At 41.1% G+C, this 19,772-nt stretch overlaps 1 protein-coding gene across 4 annotated transcripts in view; it reads right to left on the bottom strand.

Moving 5' to 3' along the window:
* MYH11 (myosin heavy chain 11) overlaps positions 1-19,772 on the bottom strand; it is a 64,363-nt gene that overhangs the window by 37,717 nt on the left and 6,874 nt on the right. For 3 of the 4 annotated variants that reach the window (XM_026076666.1, XM_026076664.1, XM_026076665.1), the window contains exons 2-4: positions 18,904-19,262; positions 14,076-14,232; positions 5,995-6,022 (exon numbers count right to left, since the gene is read on the bottom strand). In XM_026076666.1, the coding sequence (XP_025932451.1) occupies positions 5,995-6,022; positions 14,076-14,232; positions 18,904-19,245 (527 nt within the window). In that variant the 5' untranslated portion in view covers positions 19,246-19,262. Of the gene's footprint in view, positions 1-5,994; positions 6,023-14,075; positions 14,233-17,461; positions 17,480-18,903; positions 19,263-19,772 lie in introns of those variants that run through there. The other variant, XM_026076667.1, reaches the window with a different exon arrangement.

Below are 19,772 nucleotides of genomic sequence, written 5' to 3'. Positions count from 1 at the left end.
ATCACTTTTAAAAGTCAATGAGTTTTAGATATACAGGTCTGATGCACAAGTATCCATTAAACAACATTAGTAGCCTTCATAATCTGAAAGATACATCACAGCTGTATGACAACTGCTAGACTTCATCTCAGTGATAAAATATCACATGTGTATGAAAACTAAGTAATGGGGAGGAATGAGTAGATCAGATTCAATGCCTCTAAACACCAAAGAACTTACATGGGAAAAGACATAGGAGGAGGAGGAGAGCATGTGAATCTCTCTTAGTTCACTTCAAATTTAGATGATATTCTTCCTAGAACTATTGAGCTGCAGCAGAACTTGTCATGCTGTTTTGTTCTCTGTATCTGTGCCTCCAAGTACCTTCATTTCTGGGATGGCAGAAACAACTTCTGTTGTGGTACGGCTTCTAGGTGGTATCCAGAGAAAAGCACCCCTCTCTCCTGTCTTTATAATCTACATGCTTTCTACACTTAATCTCAGTGTTTGGATTTTTCCAGGTGAGTCTTTTTCTTGCAAACATCTTTCAGTGGTTTAGGCATGCACCATTCACAACAGGACTCCTCTCAGGAGGCATCTGTTCCTCTCTTCTGAGTGCTTATTCTCCTCAGTATGTATCCCCAAGTCATGTTCCAAAGTGAGAGTTCATCATACCAACTCAGTTACCACTGTCCTAATCATGATCTTCCAGGAGTAGACTAAGAATTTGTCTAATTGAAGTATCTCAAATCATCCTTGTTGCCTGCCATACATTGAGGCAGCACAATTATTGCCAGTGCAGTTCCTTGGACCTGGCTCAGATGTGCAATACAAACAAAACAAAGCAAAAGCAGTCCCTGGCTCACAGTTCTCATGATTACAACAGCAGTACTTCCCATACATCTCCCCCTAAGAAATTCTCTTGTTTACCCAGAGTGAAGAGGTTCACTGAGTTTAGAGGCTAGCCCAGTTAGAAACACTGTTCTCTTATTAAGTTTATTCCTCCCTCTTTTCTTGCTAGGCTTTGTTTTAGGAAGTCAGTATCCGATTTAAAGCACATAAGCTCACATATACACTGCTCAGCTCTAACAGAGTTTTTGTGCCACACTAGCTAGTAAATCCTTCATGACTCCGTTGCCTCCACCTTAGCTGAAAAATATCCTGGTTGGAATGGGTTGCCAAATTAGGACAGGGTGAGAGTGACAAATTGGCCCTGCTGGTGTGAGCTGAGCCAGTGGTGTAGCTAGAATGCCTGCACTTTTAACTGGGCAAAAAAATCTAGTAAGGAGTGAATTTTCTGTTGAAAACTTGAAAACTTCTGTATTAAAATTGTGGTATAAAACTTAAGTTGAATACTTGTGGTATTCAACTTAATTCCACTTTTGGAAATGTCTGAAAAGTAACAGCAGCATTTATTTTCAGCATTTGTTTCAGTAAGCAATGAACCACAAAAATTGACCATTCACACGTCTCTCAATCTGGCTACGCTGGCCCTGCGGGAATCCTCCCTACACAGAGCAGTCAATGAGGTGCTCTAAATCACATTAGGGCTTTGGCAGGCTCCATTCTGCAATATGAGATGTGCAAAGATAATGAAAATCTTTGTCCCAGACCAGCTGCGCCCCCCGAGGGACATGGCTCAGAGCCCAGCCCACTGATCCTACTCATTTACTTACAAGAAAATTCCCAGAAGAGACCAAGCTGGTTCGGCACCAAGCTCCACCCCAGGTCTAAAGCTACACAAGATATCTGTATGGGAGAAGGGCCAGGCAGCGAAGCTTGCCAGCTCCAGCCTTTGAGATTTGGTTGGCTGGGAAAGGAAAGAGTTTTGCTCTCTTGTGGAGGAGTCTTTTGACTAATGGGGCTTTGCAATTTAGAGGATGTTCTGGATGACTCTGATTCTTGACGTGTGTCAGGGGAGAGAGGAGGCTGAGGTCATTTGGTTGTGTGAGGCTCTGGAGAGTTTGCCCATTGGGAGAGAGGGGAAGGAAGGAGGAAAGGGCAGGGTGGTTGCTGCCTCACCAATATTTTGTCTGTTACTGTATCAAATTAAATGGAAATAGCACCCTGCTACCATATGTTTTGATAGAATGTGTTCAAACTAAATGAATCTGTAAAAGAGTAAAATGTAATGAAAAAAAATGATTTAGAGTACAAATCATATGTTTAATAATCATTTGTTTTTGCAGGCTTCGCCTTTCCCCAATCACTCAGATTTCTAATCAGATTTTTTTCTCATTCATTGAAGGTGGCTGTTTGTTTAACTGAAGCTTGTGCTCAGTCTTTTTAGCCATATCTGCTTTCTAGAAAAAACATGTATCCTCTTTTCAGAAAGTGATTGAAATATGGTAACCCCAAGATCAGACAGGCATAAGACCAGATTTTAAAGAACTTGTATGCTTAGATAACAGCCCTGTGGAACTTTTAGTAAAAAGGTCTTTTGAAAACTCCATGAGGCATCCACTTGTCTTAATGGAACTTGTCTTAATGGGATACTTAAAGGTCAAAAGACCCTTCTGAGGACTGGTGCCTTTTCTTATATGAATTATTATTATGTAAAGGCACAAGCCTGTTCACTGGACATTGCTTAGTCCAATTCACTCCAAGTTGCTGATGTACTGAGGCTGCTCAGTTCACTGAGTAACTAGACAGATTTACTGGGATTTTTCCTTCAGCAACATCTAATGTGCTGGTCAACAGCACCCAGGCCCTCAGTATGGTCTTTGCAAGAGTGAGTGCAGGGAGCAGAATATTCCATGGCCAACTCAGACATCAAAGTTGGGAGACTACAATGGGGGTGTCTAAGTGCAGGCAGGAATTTCAGGGAATCCTGGTAGCTAGGGAGAGGGGGGAGGCTGCATGGGATGGGGACCAAAACACAAGGATGAAAAAATCTTAACAGCCTAAATTTCCAAACACATGAAATAATATTTCATACTCTTAGTGCAGCTAGAATACCCACACCTAAACAAGACAGTAAGCAGAGCCAAAGTATAAAGTTCCTTCTGCTGCAGAGAGGCAGTCTGTAAGCGTGCCGGCTCGGACACTGGGTACTCGGGCTGACTGTTACCAACAGAGGGCAACTGGCAGAGGATGAAACAAGGATGTTCAGCGATGCTGCCCATGGCACAGAACCAACATGGGAATGAGTGCGTGCAGAGGGGAGTAGATCAAAGGCAGCATACACGTACTAATTAATAAAATGTAGAGGAAATAATAACAAAGCCTAGCAAACACAGGGAATTCTGTGGGAGCATCAGAACCCATTAAAGCATTAAAGGCAGATGGAGCATTTTAAACATACCACAGTTAATCACAAAAAGGTTAGGGGCTGGAAAAGAATGCAAACAATACTTAGCAACTCGAGGGTAGGTTCAATGAGCTGAGGGTGAGGTCCTAAGAACGGGGGGTCACTCCCCAGTTCTCAGACCTAGGTGCAAACACATACCCCGGGCTGCAGCCCAGCCCATGTCAGGTGAGTCCGGGGTGCTTTGCATCCCCACCAGGCCTTTGGTTTCCAGGGGAGCTGTACTAACAGTGAAATAATTTTGCAGGAGAAGTAGTAGAAACCACACTGCATGAGGCGTTTAAAAATCAGGTACACAATTTCTGCTTGTATTTCTGCACCTGGCTTTTGGCTATCCTGCTGAATTCCCATAAAGTAAATAACTAAAAATTATTTGTGGGAGATGAGGTATCAGTAAGTGGAAGAATAAGAGTCTACATTGCAGTGTCACTAAGTATCAGTGAATTCTTGGCAGCATCCAGAAACATTTACATATGAATACTTATAGCTGCAATCTTGTTTTACAATTTAGGTACTGGGCCTTGGAAAGTTTGAGTCTATAGCTATTTAAAGAAAAGATTCCAGCTGATCAATGCCATGAACTCTTCAATTATTGTTATAAATTTTAGACAAAGAGATAATTTCTTAGAATTTTTAGCAATTAATTATAAAATAATGCTAAGTGCTAGTGCTGGAGGGCTGCCTAGCTAAAAGCCAAGTGATCATTCTTGTTTCTGTACAGCCAAATAAGGCCAATGGTGATAAAGCAGTAGTAGTTAAAGCTGTGTACATTGATTTTAATTTGCCTAATCTTTTTGACTTAAAAGACTGGTGAGAGGGCCAGTTTAAACTACAGATAATGATGCCCATCCAATATACAGCAGTTGTTCTGAACATCTAGATGAATCATATACCATGGCTGTTTTCAAAATGGGAAAGACATTTTATTCTCTCTATTTTATGTATTACTGTTATGAAATGATTTGATTATGTTTCCCAGTTTAGCTGGCTACATAAGAAAAAACATTTATTTATTTTTGTATTCAATATATATAGTAGCTATCGGGGGTGGAACTTTTAAAGGATTTGATTGAACAAAAAGGCATAGATTTGCAAAAGAAAGGTCCTTTTTTAAAAATTCTAATATTCCAAAGTTAAAAGAAGATCTGAAGAGTGGAAAAATAAACTAAAGTACAGGAATAGAAGGAGGAAATGCATTTTATAAATTAGTCTTCATTACCATGACAAGTTTCATCCTGGGAAGATAGTGATAGTCAATTTTTATTTCATCATTGCATCAATTTTAGAGTTGTTTTTGTTTTTAATGTGTTTTGGGGCAGAGTCTTAGTTGATATACATGCATGGAATCTGGTTAGAACAGAGGTCAGAGCTATGCTGGCCCTTATGGGTTTTGGATCCAGTCTACAACTTTTAGTTTTTCTTAGAAGATAAATTTGTTCCAGTCAGCAGTGGCACTCTCAAATATCTATATTGTTGGTGATCAGTAGCATTGTTTTTAAAAAACTAGGATATAAGTATATATTCACTCACTTAGTAATCATATTCTGATGGATGACCTCCCAAAAACACTTCACTTCAGAACTATGTGTGTTTATAGTATTTAACAGACTACAACTTCACTGTATGGAGCTGATATAAATGATATGTGTGCCACCTTCTGCAAACAATGATGACTCCTATTTACACAGAACCAAATCCCACCTTTGATCAGGAAAACTGGAAGATGCAGTGAACACAAAATTAATTCAAAAGCATCCTCAATGGCATTCAAGTAAATAAAACCAACTGAATGGCAACAGTTTGATGAAGGAATAGAGAAATGGTCAAAAAAAGGCCAAATAGAAGCTACCTGTGATATTAAAGTAGTACATTCTGCACAGCAAAGCTCATTGCAGTAAAATCAGGGCCTGACCCGGTACAACTGCTGAATCCCTCAGTGTGATGATATCTGAACACCATCAGGTCAACGCTCCAAGAGGAGGCCTTCAGCAAGCCAAGACTCAGAAAACTGGAGCTTTCAACACCGAGCTGGCTTAGCTGGTGTCCCACCCTGCCCAAACAGGTTGCGCCAAGCATGCAGGCCTGGGAGGTGCAGCGCCGCCGAGCCCACGCCGTCAGGGCGCCCGTGCTTTCTGCGCAGACCCCAGGGAACCGACCGGCTCACCAGGCACACGTTACCAAGCCAAAGGGGGTCGTGTAGGCAATACTAGCACAACACTAGCTATCATATGTGCAAACAGCCCAAAATAACAACACGAACATGAAAGATCACACTTTTTTGTAATGGCAACTGATTTAGGATGTGATGGTGAGGTACCGACAGCAAAAAATGAGAAGTGGTTGAAGAAATATCCAGGATGCTCTGCTTTCCTCAGAGGTTGCTGAGTTTCCTTTAGGGAATACTTAAAATCTCTTTTTCCTTCTACGCTCACAGTTTGACAGCCAGACTCCCCAAGCACCCCTCGTACATGCTAACTCCTCTGAATTCAGAAAGTCACTTTAAAGCAAAAGGCTTGTGCATTAAAGACTTCCGAAGGCCCTGCTGCCACCTTTGTATTTGATCAACAGGTAAATCTCCTAGTGGGACTGGAGTTCAAGCCCATTGAAGGCCAGGGCAATAGACCCAGCTCCATCAGGATTTGAGTCAACTTTGAATAAGGAAAAACATTATAATGTAGAGATGTACTTAAATAGCTGATTCTACTTACGTGCAGAGAATAGACTGGTCTTCTCGATCTGTGAATAAAGAAAAAAATCCGTTAATTAGGAAAAATGGGTATGTCCTGACAGAACCACTTATATTTATAAGGATTTACATTAAACAAACTGTCTAGACCTTCCAAAATCTGACAATTCGCCATTAGTCAAAAATATTGGGTTCACATCTTACTTAATTTGCCCTAGCATTTAAATAGGCATCTCTAATGGAAATATTTTGTACCAAAATTGAACAAAAGGTTAAGAGTTCAAAAATATTTTTTGTAAATTCCTTTAGAGATAAACTGTAATGAGAACAGCAAAAAGATCAAGCTCTCTGTAAGAAGATTATAATTGAAAAATTCAAGCTTGAAACTGAAGTTTTGACTGTGCTTACAAAGTATGGCAAAAGCCCACTCAAGATGAAGTCTGGATAGATAAGGTATCAAAGGCTAAAATTTTTTAACCTGATCATGCAAAGCTTTAGATTTTCAAAGCAGAGTAGTCCAATACCTGAAAAATGTACTCTCTCCGTTTCTTTTCAGATTTAGAGGGGACTTCTATCAAGAAGATAAATATGTTCTCTAAGGTATCCTCCGAAGAATAAGCCCAAACAAGATACTTCACATGTTTTACAAGAGATGTTAACAAGTACCTAAGTATTCTGCATGGTTTTTACTCTGAGCAAAACCGTCAAACACATACTGGATCAAAGTTTGTAAAAAGGTGAGCCAAAATCTTCATTAGACAATCTCTACTATGTAAGGGATGTGAGAGGTTTCAGCGTAGCAGAGTCCAATACGCTATAATAGGGACCAAGGTTCAGGATTGCATCCTAACTCCGTAACCTGCTCTTGCCATATCCCTCCTTGTTTGTGCATTTGAGGTCAGGATCTCTCTTTACCTCAGAATACAAAGAATTTTCTACCACAAGGTAGAAAAATCTCAAACTAAGATCTGTAGGCTGTGGTACACAATTAACACACGCTAAAGTTTCATAATATGCTCAGCAACACTAGAATATTTTTCCAGGCAATATTTTCCAGGAAACGAGACTTCCCCAAAAGTCTGTGATAACGGAAGGCTATAAAATCTGCCGTCTGTGTAAACGTGCCTGACTAGTCTGCTTGCAGTGATTATCTCTGAGGTAGAAAAAATTTTCACTGTGAGGATGATCAGGCATGGGAATAGGTTGTCCCAAGAAGGGTGGTATCTCCACCCTTGGAGATAGATGGCGTAGATTGGACACAGCCCTGAGCAACCGGATCTGCCATCGAAGTTGGCCCTTCTTTGAGCGAGGCTGTCAGAAATGGCCTTGCACAGACTGCAAACAAGCTGCTTGCTTAGAAAAATAAATTCCTAGGCAGGTGAAATACATTTTTGAAATATGTGCATAATTTACAGATCTCAGACTTGAAGCAGTCTGTTAATTAAAGCAGAAGTAAAGGTTTTTGTATGTTTTCATACTAACTATCAGGTGCAGAGCTAGCATTAGAGCTGTTGAGCCTCTGGGCAGAGGTAAGGCATGAACCACTTCCTCCTTTTATTCAGTGTGTTAGTGACTTGCAGAGCTCTCCGTCTGATTGCCTGCCCCTAAAACTGACCCTGTATGTAATAAATATCGTATAACTACCTACAGTAAACAAACTTTCTGTCCTGTGTAAAGATAATGGAGATAAATTTGACCTATTAAGCTTGCAGGTTTTAATTGCTGCCTGGACCACAGCCAGTCTAGGAAAAGCAGTAGTAGATTCTGCTTTGCCATGGAATGATATTAAACAACTGTTTTTACTCCCAGTTCCTCAACAGCATTCAAGCAAATCTGGTAATATCAACTGCTTTATTGAACGCTCACACAATAAATAGGACCACTTAACTGCTGTAGTTGGTAAATTGGTGCAAAATGAGTCATTACATTTCCATTGGAGATATTTATCAGCAATCAGCACAGCAGGACTCTCCCACATAAACATTTTGGATGAGAGGAGCTGTGAGCCATGTTTATTTTTCACTGCAGGATATGGAGCTAGACTTTCTTTCAAGTTAAAAAAAGTGAGAACACGGTAGAATTTTTGCTAAAATACACTGTTGTGTAAACAGAAACCATGGGCATATATCAATATTACATCACAAACCCATAAATACCATAAAGAAAATAAAAGCTATTCCTTGATACAGAGTTGCCAGTGGAATTTCTGAGCTCAGGGGACATTAGAAAAAGTAGGTCTCCTCCAAGCCAACTATTTTCTCACCACTCTTTTCTCCCCATTGCTGTCCTTTTCCTCCCCAGTATTTTCTCTGTTTAGGATCTTCAACCACTAAATCTTCCTTTCAGTGGCACCTTGCATTCAGCACAGCGTCCTTCCCTAGCCATTGCGTTGTTCAGCCCTCTGTTGCCTCCCAGCCAGTGCTGACTACCCTGGGAGCTTTCTCCACTGCCACGGCATCAATCCCCAGAGATTGCCTGCCTGCCTGCTTCCCATCTAGGGGAACGTGACAAGACGCTCAGCACAAGAGATCTGGGGCCACAGAGCAAGTGAGAGACCCCTCTTGAAGGTAAATTGACCCACTGCAGGTTTTTGCATGGGTGCATATGGGCACCTTTGCTGAAATGTAAGAGAAGAAGTATTGGAAAGGTCAGCAGTTGCACCAAGTGCCTTGTGGGAGAGTGAACAAACTAGTCCTATTCTGTTATGCCCTGAACTGCAAATACTTGTCTCCGTTACCTTCAAGGGCTCTCTACTTTGATTGCTCCTATTTCTGTTCCAAAATATTTTATTCTATGTATAACGGATTGTGCCCTATTTTGGGAGTCTGCACCTTTATGCAAATAGATCTATCAGAAGAGAATGATTTGCACAAATGAAGCTCCTTAAACATAATTCCTGCGGTTTACAAGGTAACAAAATATGTCTTATAGGTCCCCGAATGTCTTTGGTTAAAGCCTTTCTTTTTTTTTTTTTTTAATTTGACACTACCTTGAAGAACATCATGTCCATCCCCTATTTTAGGTGGGCATGTCCACCTGTCTATTTTAGACATTTTGGAAATTTTTGCATTCCCCTTTGATTTTTAATAGTATACAGCCCTACTTTTACATTCTGAAAACCACCTGCCTACTTAAACACGCGATTGACTTTTGTCTGGAATCTGCTTAGCTTTTTCATCAGTATACCTTCAGTTTGCTTGTGAGAATCATATCCCCTTCTGTTCTCAATAGACCAGCTAGTTCTGCTTAATCACAAACAAAATCAGATGGTTTATCACAATGAAGCAGCAAGTTGGCAGCTTTACCATAAAAGGAAAAAACAGACTGAAGCCATGTTCCAACACTCGCTTACTGCTTCTTTACATTTGTTAATAACTACACTGCCAAAAGGGGACATTTCTGTACAGTCCTGCTAAGGACACAGTAAACAGATGGCTTTTCTCAGCAGCCTCCTTTTCTCAGATCTTGGGAACTGTGTTTCCCTCCTATACCTCCCAGTGTCTACCAGGTTGTTTGTTTTTCCATCTTCAGCTCAAGCTTGCATATAAAGCACTTGCATAAAGCTATTTTTTGCAAAAAACAACTAAGCTCGCTGAATCTGCAGAAAGCTGTAATGTATCTTTCCCATGACCATTTTTTGCCAAAGCACTTAAAAAAAGTCTAATCATCCATATGAAAACTTTATTATTACTGCTACGTAACCTGACTTTTCACATTTGTATTGTTTATCAGTCATCTGCTGTTTGCTGTGAGCAGGGAAGATGGCAGAAGGTGGCAGAATTACTCATCCCTGGGCTGGTGTCTTAGACTGATGATCCCTGGAAGCTGGCAGTGCTGCAGCAAGAAGCAGTCCGCCCACCTCCAGCTCCTCTTCCCTGTCCTGCACTGCCCTCCCCTTCCTGCTGCTCTGGGCATTCCTGCAGCCACGTTGCCCACTAGGCTGGGGAGCTGATCCGCTTTAAACCAATCCAGCGAAAAGGAAGGGGTGTTTTTAACCCGCAGCAGATTTGTGTCATACCCATGTGAAGACTGGCACTGGCAGCACAAGAGTTGGAGTGAGGGGGTAGAGACGTTGTATGGTGGCTGTGCCACTGGGAAACTATTTCATCAGTAACACGGGAGCGATAGGTAGGTGGGGAAGCATAAGGTGATTTTTTATGATCATGGTCTCTAAGTGTAGTGTTAGCCAGCTAGCTTGTCTACAAAGGGTATTACTGTGGCTCAGTTCAGTGTGGTAGCTCCCAGGAGGAGATACACACACAGAATGCCCTTAGGGAACAGTATATTCTCTTAAACTTTTAGATTAAAAAAAATAAAGTGCATAAAGTCTACTCCTGTTCTGGCTAAAAATGAGTGTCAAACAGTGATCATGCCTGGGCCATAATCATATTAGATGAGTGACATGTGTTAATCAGCAGATTCAACAAGACATCCAGCAACCCCACTGGGGCATGAGATATCATGGCTGAGATTTTTAAAGGGGTTTAAAGTGCTCAGAACCACTTGAAATAAGTGGAAATTTTATCTATGCCCAGCCAGCATCTCTGTTAATTCCTCGCTCCTGTGAGAATTCAGCTTTTCTGCATATTTGGAAGAAAGTCCAAATATCTGATTTCTGTTAACTGTGACTAAGTATTATTACCAGAACAATTTTGGTGGGACTCAGATGTCATCCCAGATTATTACATTAACCAAATAAACTTCTAAAACAAAGTGGGGGTGCAATGTACACAGCTGATGTTTTCTGCTGGAATTTTCATGCCAACAGAGGAGAAGGCGAGAATGTGAAGGGTCATGATTCCCAGCTGATGCACCTGCAGTGGGACTTCTCTGGAGATCCAACAGTTTACAGACATTGAGGCTCAATTCATCTATGGATAGAAGTTCCCTGGGACATCACAACTGGCTGATTGCTCTTGGCCAAGCAGCTCTGGTCATGCAGTACTCAAATATAATTCTTCAGTCTCATGAACCTAAGATGTATTTTACTTTGGCAAGCAGAAACTGTGCAAGTTTCTCAGATAAGATGGAATACCAAAATTTCATGAGGAGAATGTTCAGTGCCCTGATCCATGTTTATGAGTACAAATTTCTGTTTATACTCTGTTGGCAAAGATTCTTACAAAAAGCTATGAAGCCCTCTATGTCTGTACATGTTGCCTGCACACACACATGCATTCGTGTTGACACCCACTTTCACCACTCCTACATGAATACAATTTGGCTGAACAACTAGAGTTATTTTGAGGTTTGGTTTAGTTTTCTGCACAAAACACGAGTACGTTTTTACAAACAAAAGCACAGCTTTAAAAGCAGCTGGGGCCCTCTAGAGAGATGGAGAAGCTCCAAAACGGCATGTGCAAGTAAATGAGCAAGCAGAGCGTGGGTGTCCTGGGCCTGTGACGTAAGCTCTTGTGGGACTGCTCCGCGGCTGACCGCCAGCTGTGCGTGGTTGGGGTGGGAGGTGGTGGAGGAGCACTATGTTAAAGGTTCACGTTATGCTCTGTTCCCTCCTCCTCTCTTCCCTTTTCCTTCCTACTTGCTCCCCCCCTCCTCTCCACAGTCGGGAAATATTCCTTCCAGGGGGGCCAGGGAATCATGAGGCGTGGAGGTTCCCGGAGAGCGAGTGGGGCCAGGAAGTGTTTGAGTGTCAGAAGAGCAAAGGGGAAGAACGGAAAGTGCGCCTACCCCTGGGAAGGAGAGGAGAGCATCGGAGAGAGGAGTGAAGAGGGCCTGTGCTGCTAGGATCAGGCAGGGAACTGATACCAATTTTGTGTTAAGCGAAAAACACTTCTCCTTTTTCAGCATAGGTTACAATATGTTATTTTCTCTTTCCTGCAGGTGGCTTGTGGCCCTTTCCTGGCTGTTTTTTCCCCTCTCATTTTTAGGGACAAACAGCAGTATTTGGCATTGCTGAACAAGGAGGTAACCACTGCTGGCTTCTGGCAAGCCGTGGAGCTCTCCTGTGAGGCTGCTTAATGAATTTGAGTGAGGAAGGAGGACTGCTCTCCCTGACCGCAGGGCCTGGTCAGAGCCCTAGACATTGCTTTATACAGAGTGCGTGAGATGATCTGGAAGACAGATACGTGACTTAGTGGGATCAGCTTATGCCAAGTAAGTTTCTGCTGCAATCTGTGAAAAGTGAGATTTACTGAATCATGTTATTCTAAGAGCTTGCACCTGCCCACTCGGCTCTAAACATATTTTATACGCGTGTGTTTATGAATAACTGCTGTTACAGAAAGGCCTGTTTTCAGTACGTCTTTTATCAGTGCTGTAACACTGATCCTCCTTCTCTGTTGCATGGTAATTCTGCCTTCTGGGAACCACTCAGATAAAGAAGCTGATATGGCTCCAGACAGAAGAAATGTCACATAAGCCATAGGAAAAAAAAAGATTGATATAGTACAGCAGATACATAATTCTCTGGGTTTTATATTGAATTAATTATATTTCAAACATTTGTATGTCTAGAAGTGTAAGATTCTAAAGTTGGGAAGCTAAGCTATACTTATGTGATCGACTTAAATAATGAAGTAAACAATTTGCAGCAGTTTAATCATCAGAAGTCCTGAGTATTTTGTTAGCATTATAGTTGAGACGTATGAGTACTCAGGACTTTTGTGTGTGTGTGTGGGGAAAGACCTTCTGTTTTCATGCCTTTGGTATCTGTCTCCAGTGGCATATATGCATTGTGCTTGTACCAAAATGATAGAGATTTGATTGGGGTTTACAGTCAGTCTGTCTGGGGTCAGGCAGTTTGGGCTGCCAGGAGAGCCTGTATCATGCTACAGGCGCTCCTCAGCCTATTGTATATAGGATGATCTTTGTTTATTGTGGGGAATGACTTTGTCTTGTTCAAGTTTTGATTTAGACGACAGCAGTTCTCTATGATATGCCAAACTGACTGCTTATGTCTTCTAGTAAACTTATCCAGCTCCTATTTCAAGAGGGACAAATTCAGGAGTGCTGGAATCATTGCTCTTGCAATGTGTTGTGGGCCTAGAGAAATACTGGGTTATCTTATTTGCATAGTCAGATAAAGTGCAAAAGGGTTTGGAACAGACTAGTTTCTCAGTGACCATCACTATTCTGTGTATGTATGTAAATATTACAAAAAATCAATACTGGGCACTAATCTAATTGTTGAACTGAAATTTCCAAGCGCTCTTTATTGTTTTGCCCAGTCAGACCTGAAACCCATAAGCCGTAACACTTAAATCCTTACGCTCCAAACCAGAAAGCCCTGAACTTTAGGGCCTGGTCTGGAGACCCTTGCTGAGACGTAGTTACAGGCCATAATTTCTGCAGGATTGGGCCCCTGATTGGCGCATTTAAATTTCACCACTAATGCCAAAGTGTTCAGCAATGCCCTGGTTTCCTGGAGCATCCGAGGCTCGTTCTGAGACGGCAAACAGTAGTGCCCTGTAGTCTGCAGGTGTGCAGCGTCATACGTTCAGAGCTAGAGCTTTCTTGTCCCCAGACAAATGATTTTTCCTTAGAGCAAAAAGCCCTTAATCTGCCAGCAGTCCCTGCGTAAGGAGGAGGGCACTGTGAATTTCTGTGGTTTTGTTCATACTGTTTTGGGCCTGACTGAATTTCCATTGCTGCTGGTTGCCATTACTGTTAGAAAACAGAGCACATCTCAGTTCAGGACCCCAAAACGTAAGACTGCCACCAAAGTAGCCCCAAACTGTGATTTTCATTTGCTCTGCTGGTGGAGGCAGAAGCAAGGCCGACAGAGCTTCAGCAGCATTCGCAGCTAACTTTGGAGCAGTCTCCACTCGTACAAAGGGAGCATTTTCCATGCCCGTATTTGCCAAAACTATTTGCTTGACTTTGAAACCTTCCCACATGCCTCTACACAGATGGGTAAAAGGATTGTTTTTCCTTTTTGAGTCACAGTGTTTGTGGACTGCCGTTCCTGCCAAAGAATTCCTAGGAAACTTCCCGAAAGCCCTGGTAGGTCTCTGCAAAAGAGCTTTTCTGCCTGTGCTTCTCCTCCTTGCAGGGGCAAGTGTGGGAGTGACAAGGTGTTTTCTACCACATTTCAGTTATTGTTCAGTGATTTCTAAGAACTGACGTGTTATTAAACTTGCCTACCTTGCAGCATGCTCCTGTAGGCTGTGTCTGCAATAGCATAGATATGGGGCGGCATCTCGTGCCTCTTCTTTCCTTTGTACATGTCAATAATCTTCTCTGAATAAATGGGCAGCTGTTTGTATGGATTTATCACAACGCAGAAGAGACCTGAATAAGTCTGCAAGGAAATTCAGATAAAAACCGGAATTAGTATCATGTGCTGTGCCTAGTCTGGGAAACACAGACATCAGCTGCATTTAACTAACAGGATTTTAGTAAATAACACTTCCTTTTGTATTCTGCCTAGTGTAGCAAATGAAGTAGTGACTTCTGAATACATGTGTAGGTGAAGTTTCCAAGTGCACAAATAATAATTTCTAATAATCGAACTGCTAGAAAGTATGTGAATTTAGCTCCCTGTAGATACATCATGCTTTGATCTTGTCGTGCCTAGATCTCTTACAGCATCTTGCCTTCAGTTATTTTCAGTACATAAAGTGAATCATCCTTATTTGGGATTACATAACACCCATAATACTTTACAATATTTCTTTATATGTGTATTTTCAGCATACTGGAATACGTCCTCTACCAAATTTTGTAAGCTGAAGTCTTAGGTAACAACATTGGATTGATGTTGGAAGGTTTTTTAAAAAGAAGATGTGTACCCCACATAACAATAATGCTTGTCTGAGAGAGTCTTTGAAAAAATTACAGTAGTTCCAGATAGGTGTCTAATCAGAATGGTCAGATGCCTTCACTACATGACTATTTCTGTAAAAAGTTTAAGAAAAAAATGTGTTTTCTTTGTACAGTTTAATGAAGGTATTCATTTAAAATATACATTTAGGCAAAAAAGAATATTGACTACAAGTTGATAGTTGCTCATCTGTTTTTTGTTGTTTTTTCTATTTCAGAAAGCTCCAGCTATTGAACTTGGAGCAGAAATAATAGCACATGACAATAGGTGATGAGCCATATGTCACAGTTACCCAGAGTAAGCAATTTGCAAGAGTTTCCCATAAAAAAATAATAAACAAGCCTCAAAACAAGAAAAACTCTATGAATTTTTGAGATTATAATTGCAGGGGTATTTCAGCCAGCCTATGTCTGTTGGCTTTAAAACCATGCCAATTTAAAAAAAAATGAAATAATGAATTTGTTCTTTATGACTTAACCATACGTCTGGCAGGTCCCCCCTGTGCGTGCATTACAGTTTCGTGGTGTGCGGCTGCTATCCCGTGTGCCCTTGCCTTGTTCTCAGGGCTGTGGCTAGGGATGGCTCAAGCTGCTTAGGTCCCCTCGCAGGAAGCGCTGGAGCATAGGACTGTAAAATGGCATCTCCAAGGCTTGGATCAGCCAGGGCCTTGGGCACAGGGATTTCCCTTTCCTGACCATATTAGGAAATGGCACTACCCGGTCTCAGCACAGCCTGAGCACTTTATATGGTATTCAGCAAACAGGGAGAGAGCATCCATCAGCTCACAGCCCCCAGGAGCAGGTTGGGTGCTCCGTGCTGTGCAAGAGAGCATCTTGGGTCCTCTTGGTGTTAATGAGTTCCTCTGTTACCTTAGCAGATTGCTACTGCGTTTCTATGGTCTCAAGTGAGATATCAGAAAAATCAAGCTGAAGATCTTCACCAGTTCTCAATATCCCCAAGCTAAAACCTTTGATGTGGAAGGTAAATAATTATTAAGCCAGATTTTCATTGACATTGTAATTTAGAATGAAACTCTGTTAATCATGCTGAAATGAACTTCAGTCTTGTAGGGACAATACATTTGAAAAGTGGTGGGACTTTTTATACTGGAATGACCCGCAGGGCTCTTAAGGAAAGCGTAGCAGGGCCTTTTCTTCAGTAGAAATAGATTTACTGTATACATTCAACTAATCATTCTCAACCAAGTAAGTAAAATAATAAGAGAATAAATTTCCAATTCAGGAAATTATTTAGGCCTCACTTCCCTGGGATTTATAGGTGTGTGTCTGACTTTCAGCATGCAGAGAATCCAATGGCCTCAGCAGGGCTGTTTGTGTGCTTAGCCATGTGCTGACATACCTTCCTAAGTGCAAACTTTGAGGCACAGGAAGCAGGTTATTAAGGCAGGGAAAAAGCTTGAGCTGATGAAGTTCAGGAATCCGTGATTCTAACTGGACTGTGACAGGTGCCTTGTCTCAGCTCAGGAAAGTTAACCAAGACCTCTTAGTTTGGCGGTTTGTAATTCTAGGTATCTGCTTTGCAAGCACTAATTAAAAACTGATTAATATATGTAACATTTTGAAGACAAGCAAGCCAATTGGCTAAGCATGAGATTAAAAACGGGGAGGTTGAGTTCTGTGTGCCTTAGATTATTCTCCCTAGGGATACAGTCTCTCTAGAGAGCTGGATCCAGCAGTTGTATCTCTCCTGAGAAGATCTGGAGGCAACTCGTGCAGGCTGGTACCTTAGGGAGAGCTTCCAGAAAGAAATGCTGAGCTTGTATATCCCTTGGTCAGTCACTGCTGGTGGATATTCAAGAGACACTCATGCAAATATATGCATCTGTGTTGTAAATGCCTAAATTTGGACAGAGGAATCCCATCTCTGGTTCCACTATGCATATATAGTTTCTCATATATGAGGAAGCATTTTGCAGTGTTGGGCAAAGAGTGAATAAATATCACCTGTGAATACAAGCACAAGAAACTTGAATCTACTCTCAAATCAGCGGAAGTTATGTTGTTATTTTACTGATATTTATATCATCATTTTGGGTCTAATTGTGTGTTGACAAGGCAGAGTCTGAGCAAAGCAAAATATAAGTTAGTGGCAGGGCAATTTTTGCCCTTCCTTCTTAATTATCTGTAGTGAAGGGAAAGGCCAGGGAATTTTTCCTGTGTACAGTCACTCTGTGACTTTCAGTTCACATTCTGCATTGAATGCTTTTATTTAATAATATTTACTTTAAATTCATGGAGCAGATGATTTGTTTTTCAGGAAGGTTGACTTTTTCTACGGGAGAATTGTGAATCCCCAGTTGTAGCAGTGATATTCTGAAGGAAAACATTTAAGGTTACAATTTATTGTATGTGTGGAGCTCCAAAAAAGTCTATGTAAGCACTACACAGCAAAGCGGGGAGACAATTGTTTACAGTTAGTGTCAGAAGTGGATGAGAGCAAAGCCAAAAATTCTGTTTAGCTGCCCCCTATTTTTTCTTCAAAAGATATGACAGTTTTTAGATGTCTGAAAATACTAATAACTTGTTGTAATACAAATCAGAATAATTTATTATAACTGCTAATTTACCATAATCTTAAAATCTAGTCTTTGAAGAAAGAAAGCTTAATTTCAGATACACTTGCTTTTTTTTGTCTCCAGGACAAATTCTTTGACTTATAATTGCATTATCCACTTTTTGAAACTCACTTTCTACAGGAAGAGAAATTAAGTCCCACAAAAATCCACAGAGTAAACATATGTTGGAAACTCTGGAATATTTGTTCACACAGTGTCGCTGAGAACAAAAAAAGAAATGTTTTATCCCACTCTTTTTCTAGTAATTCTTCTTAGATCTTGCAACAAGGCAAGACAAAGTCTCCTTTAATAATTCATGCTGGATGCTGTAATATAGTAGCAACTAGGCTCATATGTTCACCTACAAAATTAGAATCCAAGAAACTCAAATGCTCAAACTTGAAAAATCTAGTTTCTTTCAGGAATCTCAATGATGTTAATTTTAATGCATTCCTGAAGGAAAGATCCTGAGCTTTAGCTCTATTAAGTTATGCATAATAACTAACCAGTTCCTTTGTTCTACTGTATATAACTATCTTATTTTCTGCTTCATTTCCTATCTTCCAATTTAGCATTCCTCATATTAATAATGAGAGATCTACTCCTGCTTCTAAAACCATGTTACTTAAGCTCTATACTTTATTTATTTCACTCATCAGTGGTCTGTCGTGAAAATAAAATTTTCATAGATTGAAATTGTAGATTACTTCTCTACAGCACAGCATAGGGATCCTCCATGTAAAATCAAAGATAGTAGCTAAGCTCCATGGGAACTTTCTGGGCTTTCTTACTGTACAGTTTGATAACTGCTAATGAAGATAGATTACAGGGCTGCTAATATCAAAATATGCTTGTGTCGACTGGAAGACAGAAAAATCTTGACCTGAATTCACATGAACATAGAGGAGATTCCAGTTTGCCCAGACTTGCCAATCTGTAAATTAATCAAGGAAAAAAAAATGTGATTTAGTGGATGCATGAGTTTGATCCAGTAACACACTGAAGCATATGAATAGTCTCACTTGACTTTCAGTGGGATTATTCATTTATTCAAACATAAGGTTTTACTCAAGCACCTACTAAACCAGAACTTGACAGCTGCCTTTCAGTGGGAGTTTTGCCTGAGAAAAGACTGCGTGATTTGGCTTTTCCATATGTTCTTTTTGCAAGTTACAGTTGTGGTACATGAGCTGAAAAGTTGTTCAAGTTTCCACTGAAATCACTGGAAAGCCCCTATTTTAAAAGCAGCAGGACTGCAGTGTTGTGTAGCTATCAGAGGGTACTTCCAAAGCCAATAATATTCCTTCAGGATTTGCAAGCTTTGGGGAAGAAACCTTCAAGTATTTTAACTTAATTAAGTAAAGCAGTTAAATAAAGAATCAAAAGAATCTTGGGGAATAAGGTGAACTAAATACATTTTTGGTTTGAGATCCCATCGCTGAGGAATGAGGACTTGCATGGCAGTGTTAAACATGAGGACTCTATCTCTGACAGTGGGTGGGATGCATCTCGCTAGTGACTGCACATGGTAGCAAGCAATAGGAAATGCCGTGCAAGTGTTTGATTCTACTTACATAAATTAAACCTGAGAAGTATCTCTCCCGTAGATTGTGCAGCACTGAAGCTTCATTGAGGCAAGTCAGCTCCGCCATGTCCTCCACTTTGGAGAACTTTGGAGGGTTCATCTTCTGGATGTCATCCTTGCTCAGTGTCACTTTCTTTCCGTTTTCTGCCAGTTCAACCGTCACCTCATCCCCTTTCTCTTCCTTGATACTTGCAGCTTCAAATCCATGTTTCTCTGATGGAACCCAAACCAGTTTCTTCGCTGACCAGTCAGCCTGGGCGAGTGGGTTATTAATGAAGTTTTTGTCCACAAAGAGGAATTTCTCATCATCGCTGAGAGGTTTTTGAGCCATTTTGACTCAGTAGTCACCTGTTGAGGAAGAAAAATATTCTGGTTTAAAGGGAGGAAAATGTGGAGAAATTCCAGCCAAAACATGTTTGTCAGATCTGCTCCACTCGGTAGTTTCAAAGTGCGGCCGTTATTGTCGGGGATGTATAATGTCAGTGCTGCTGCCAGGGCTGCCCTCATCTGCGTTCATCTGTAAAGGCAGAGCAAAGTCATGTCTCTGGGGCTCTTTAAGATTTGTTACTTAAAGCCAGCTGCAAGATCATGCAGGTAAATGGTGACAATTAGCCTTGCAGGGAGAGTTTAGCAGTTGAACTGTTAAACCCCCCCCACTGCCAGCAGTGCTACCGGAGACTGCTGCACATTTCTGTGAGCAGGCGAGCTGCCAGCAGCACCCATTCCCATAGGATGGGTCAAATCGTTTAAGAGGACAGGAGGTACAAATCCTAAATAGAGTTGATCTTGACACTGTTAGGGATTGGATGCTCACGTCCACGATGGCGGTGCTGCCTGCAGGAGGTACACTGCTGGGGT

The sequence above is a fragment of the Apteryx rowi genome, unplaced genomic scaffold, assembly GCF_003343035.1.
Source record: "Apteryx rowi isolate R43461 unplaced genomic scaffold, aptRow1 scaffold_436, whole genome shotgun sequence".
NCBI lineage: Eukaryota > Metazoa > Chordata > Aves > Apterygiformes > Apterygidae > Apteryx > Apteryx rowi.
The sequence above is the reverse complement of the archived record's forward strand: the minus strand, read 5'-3'. Positions and strand labels throughout refer to the sequence as shown.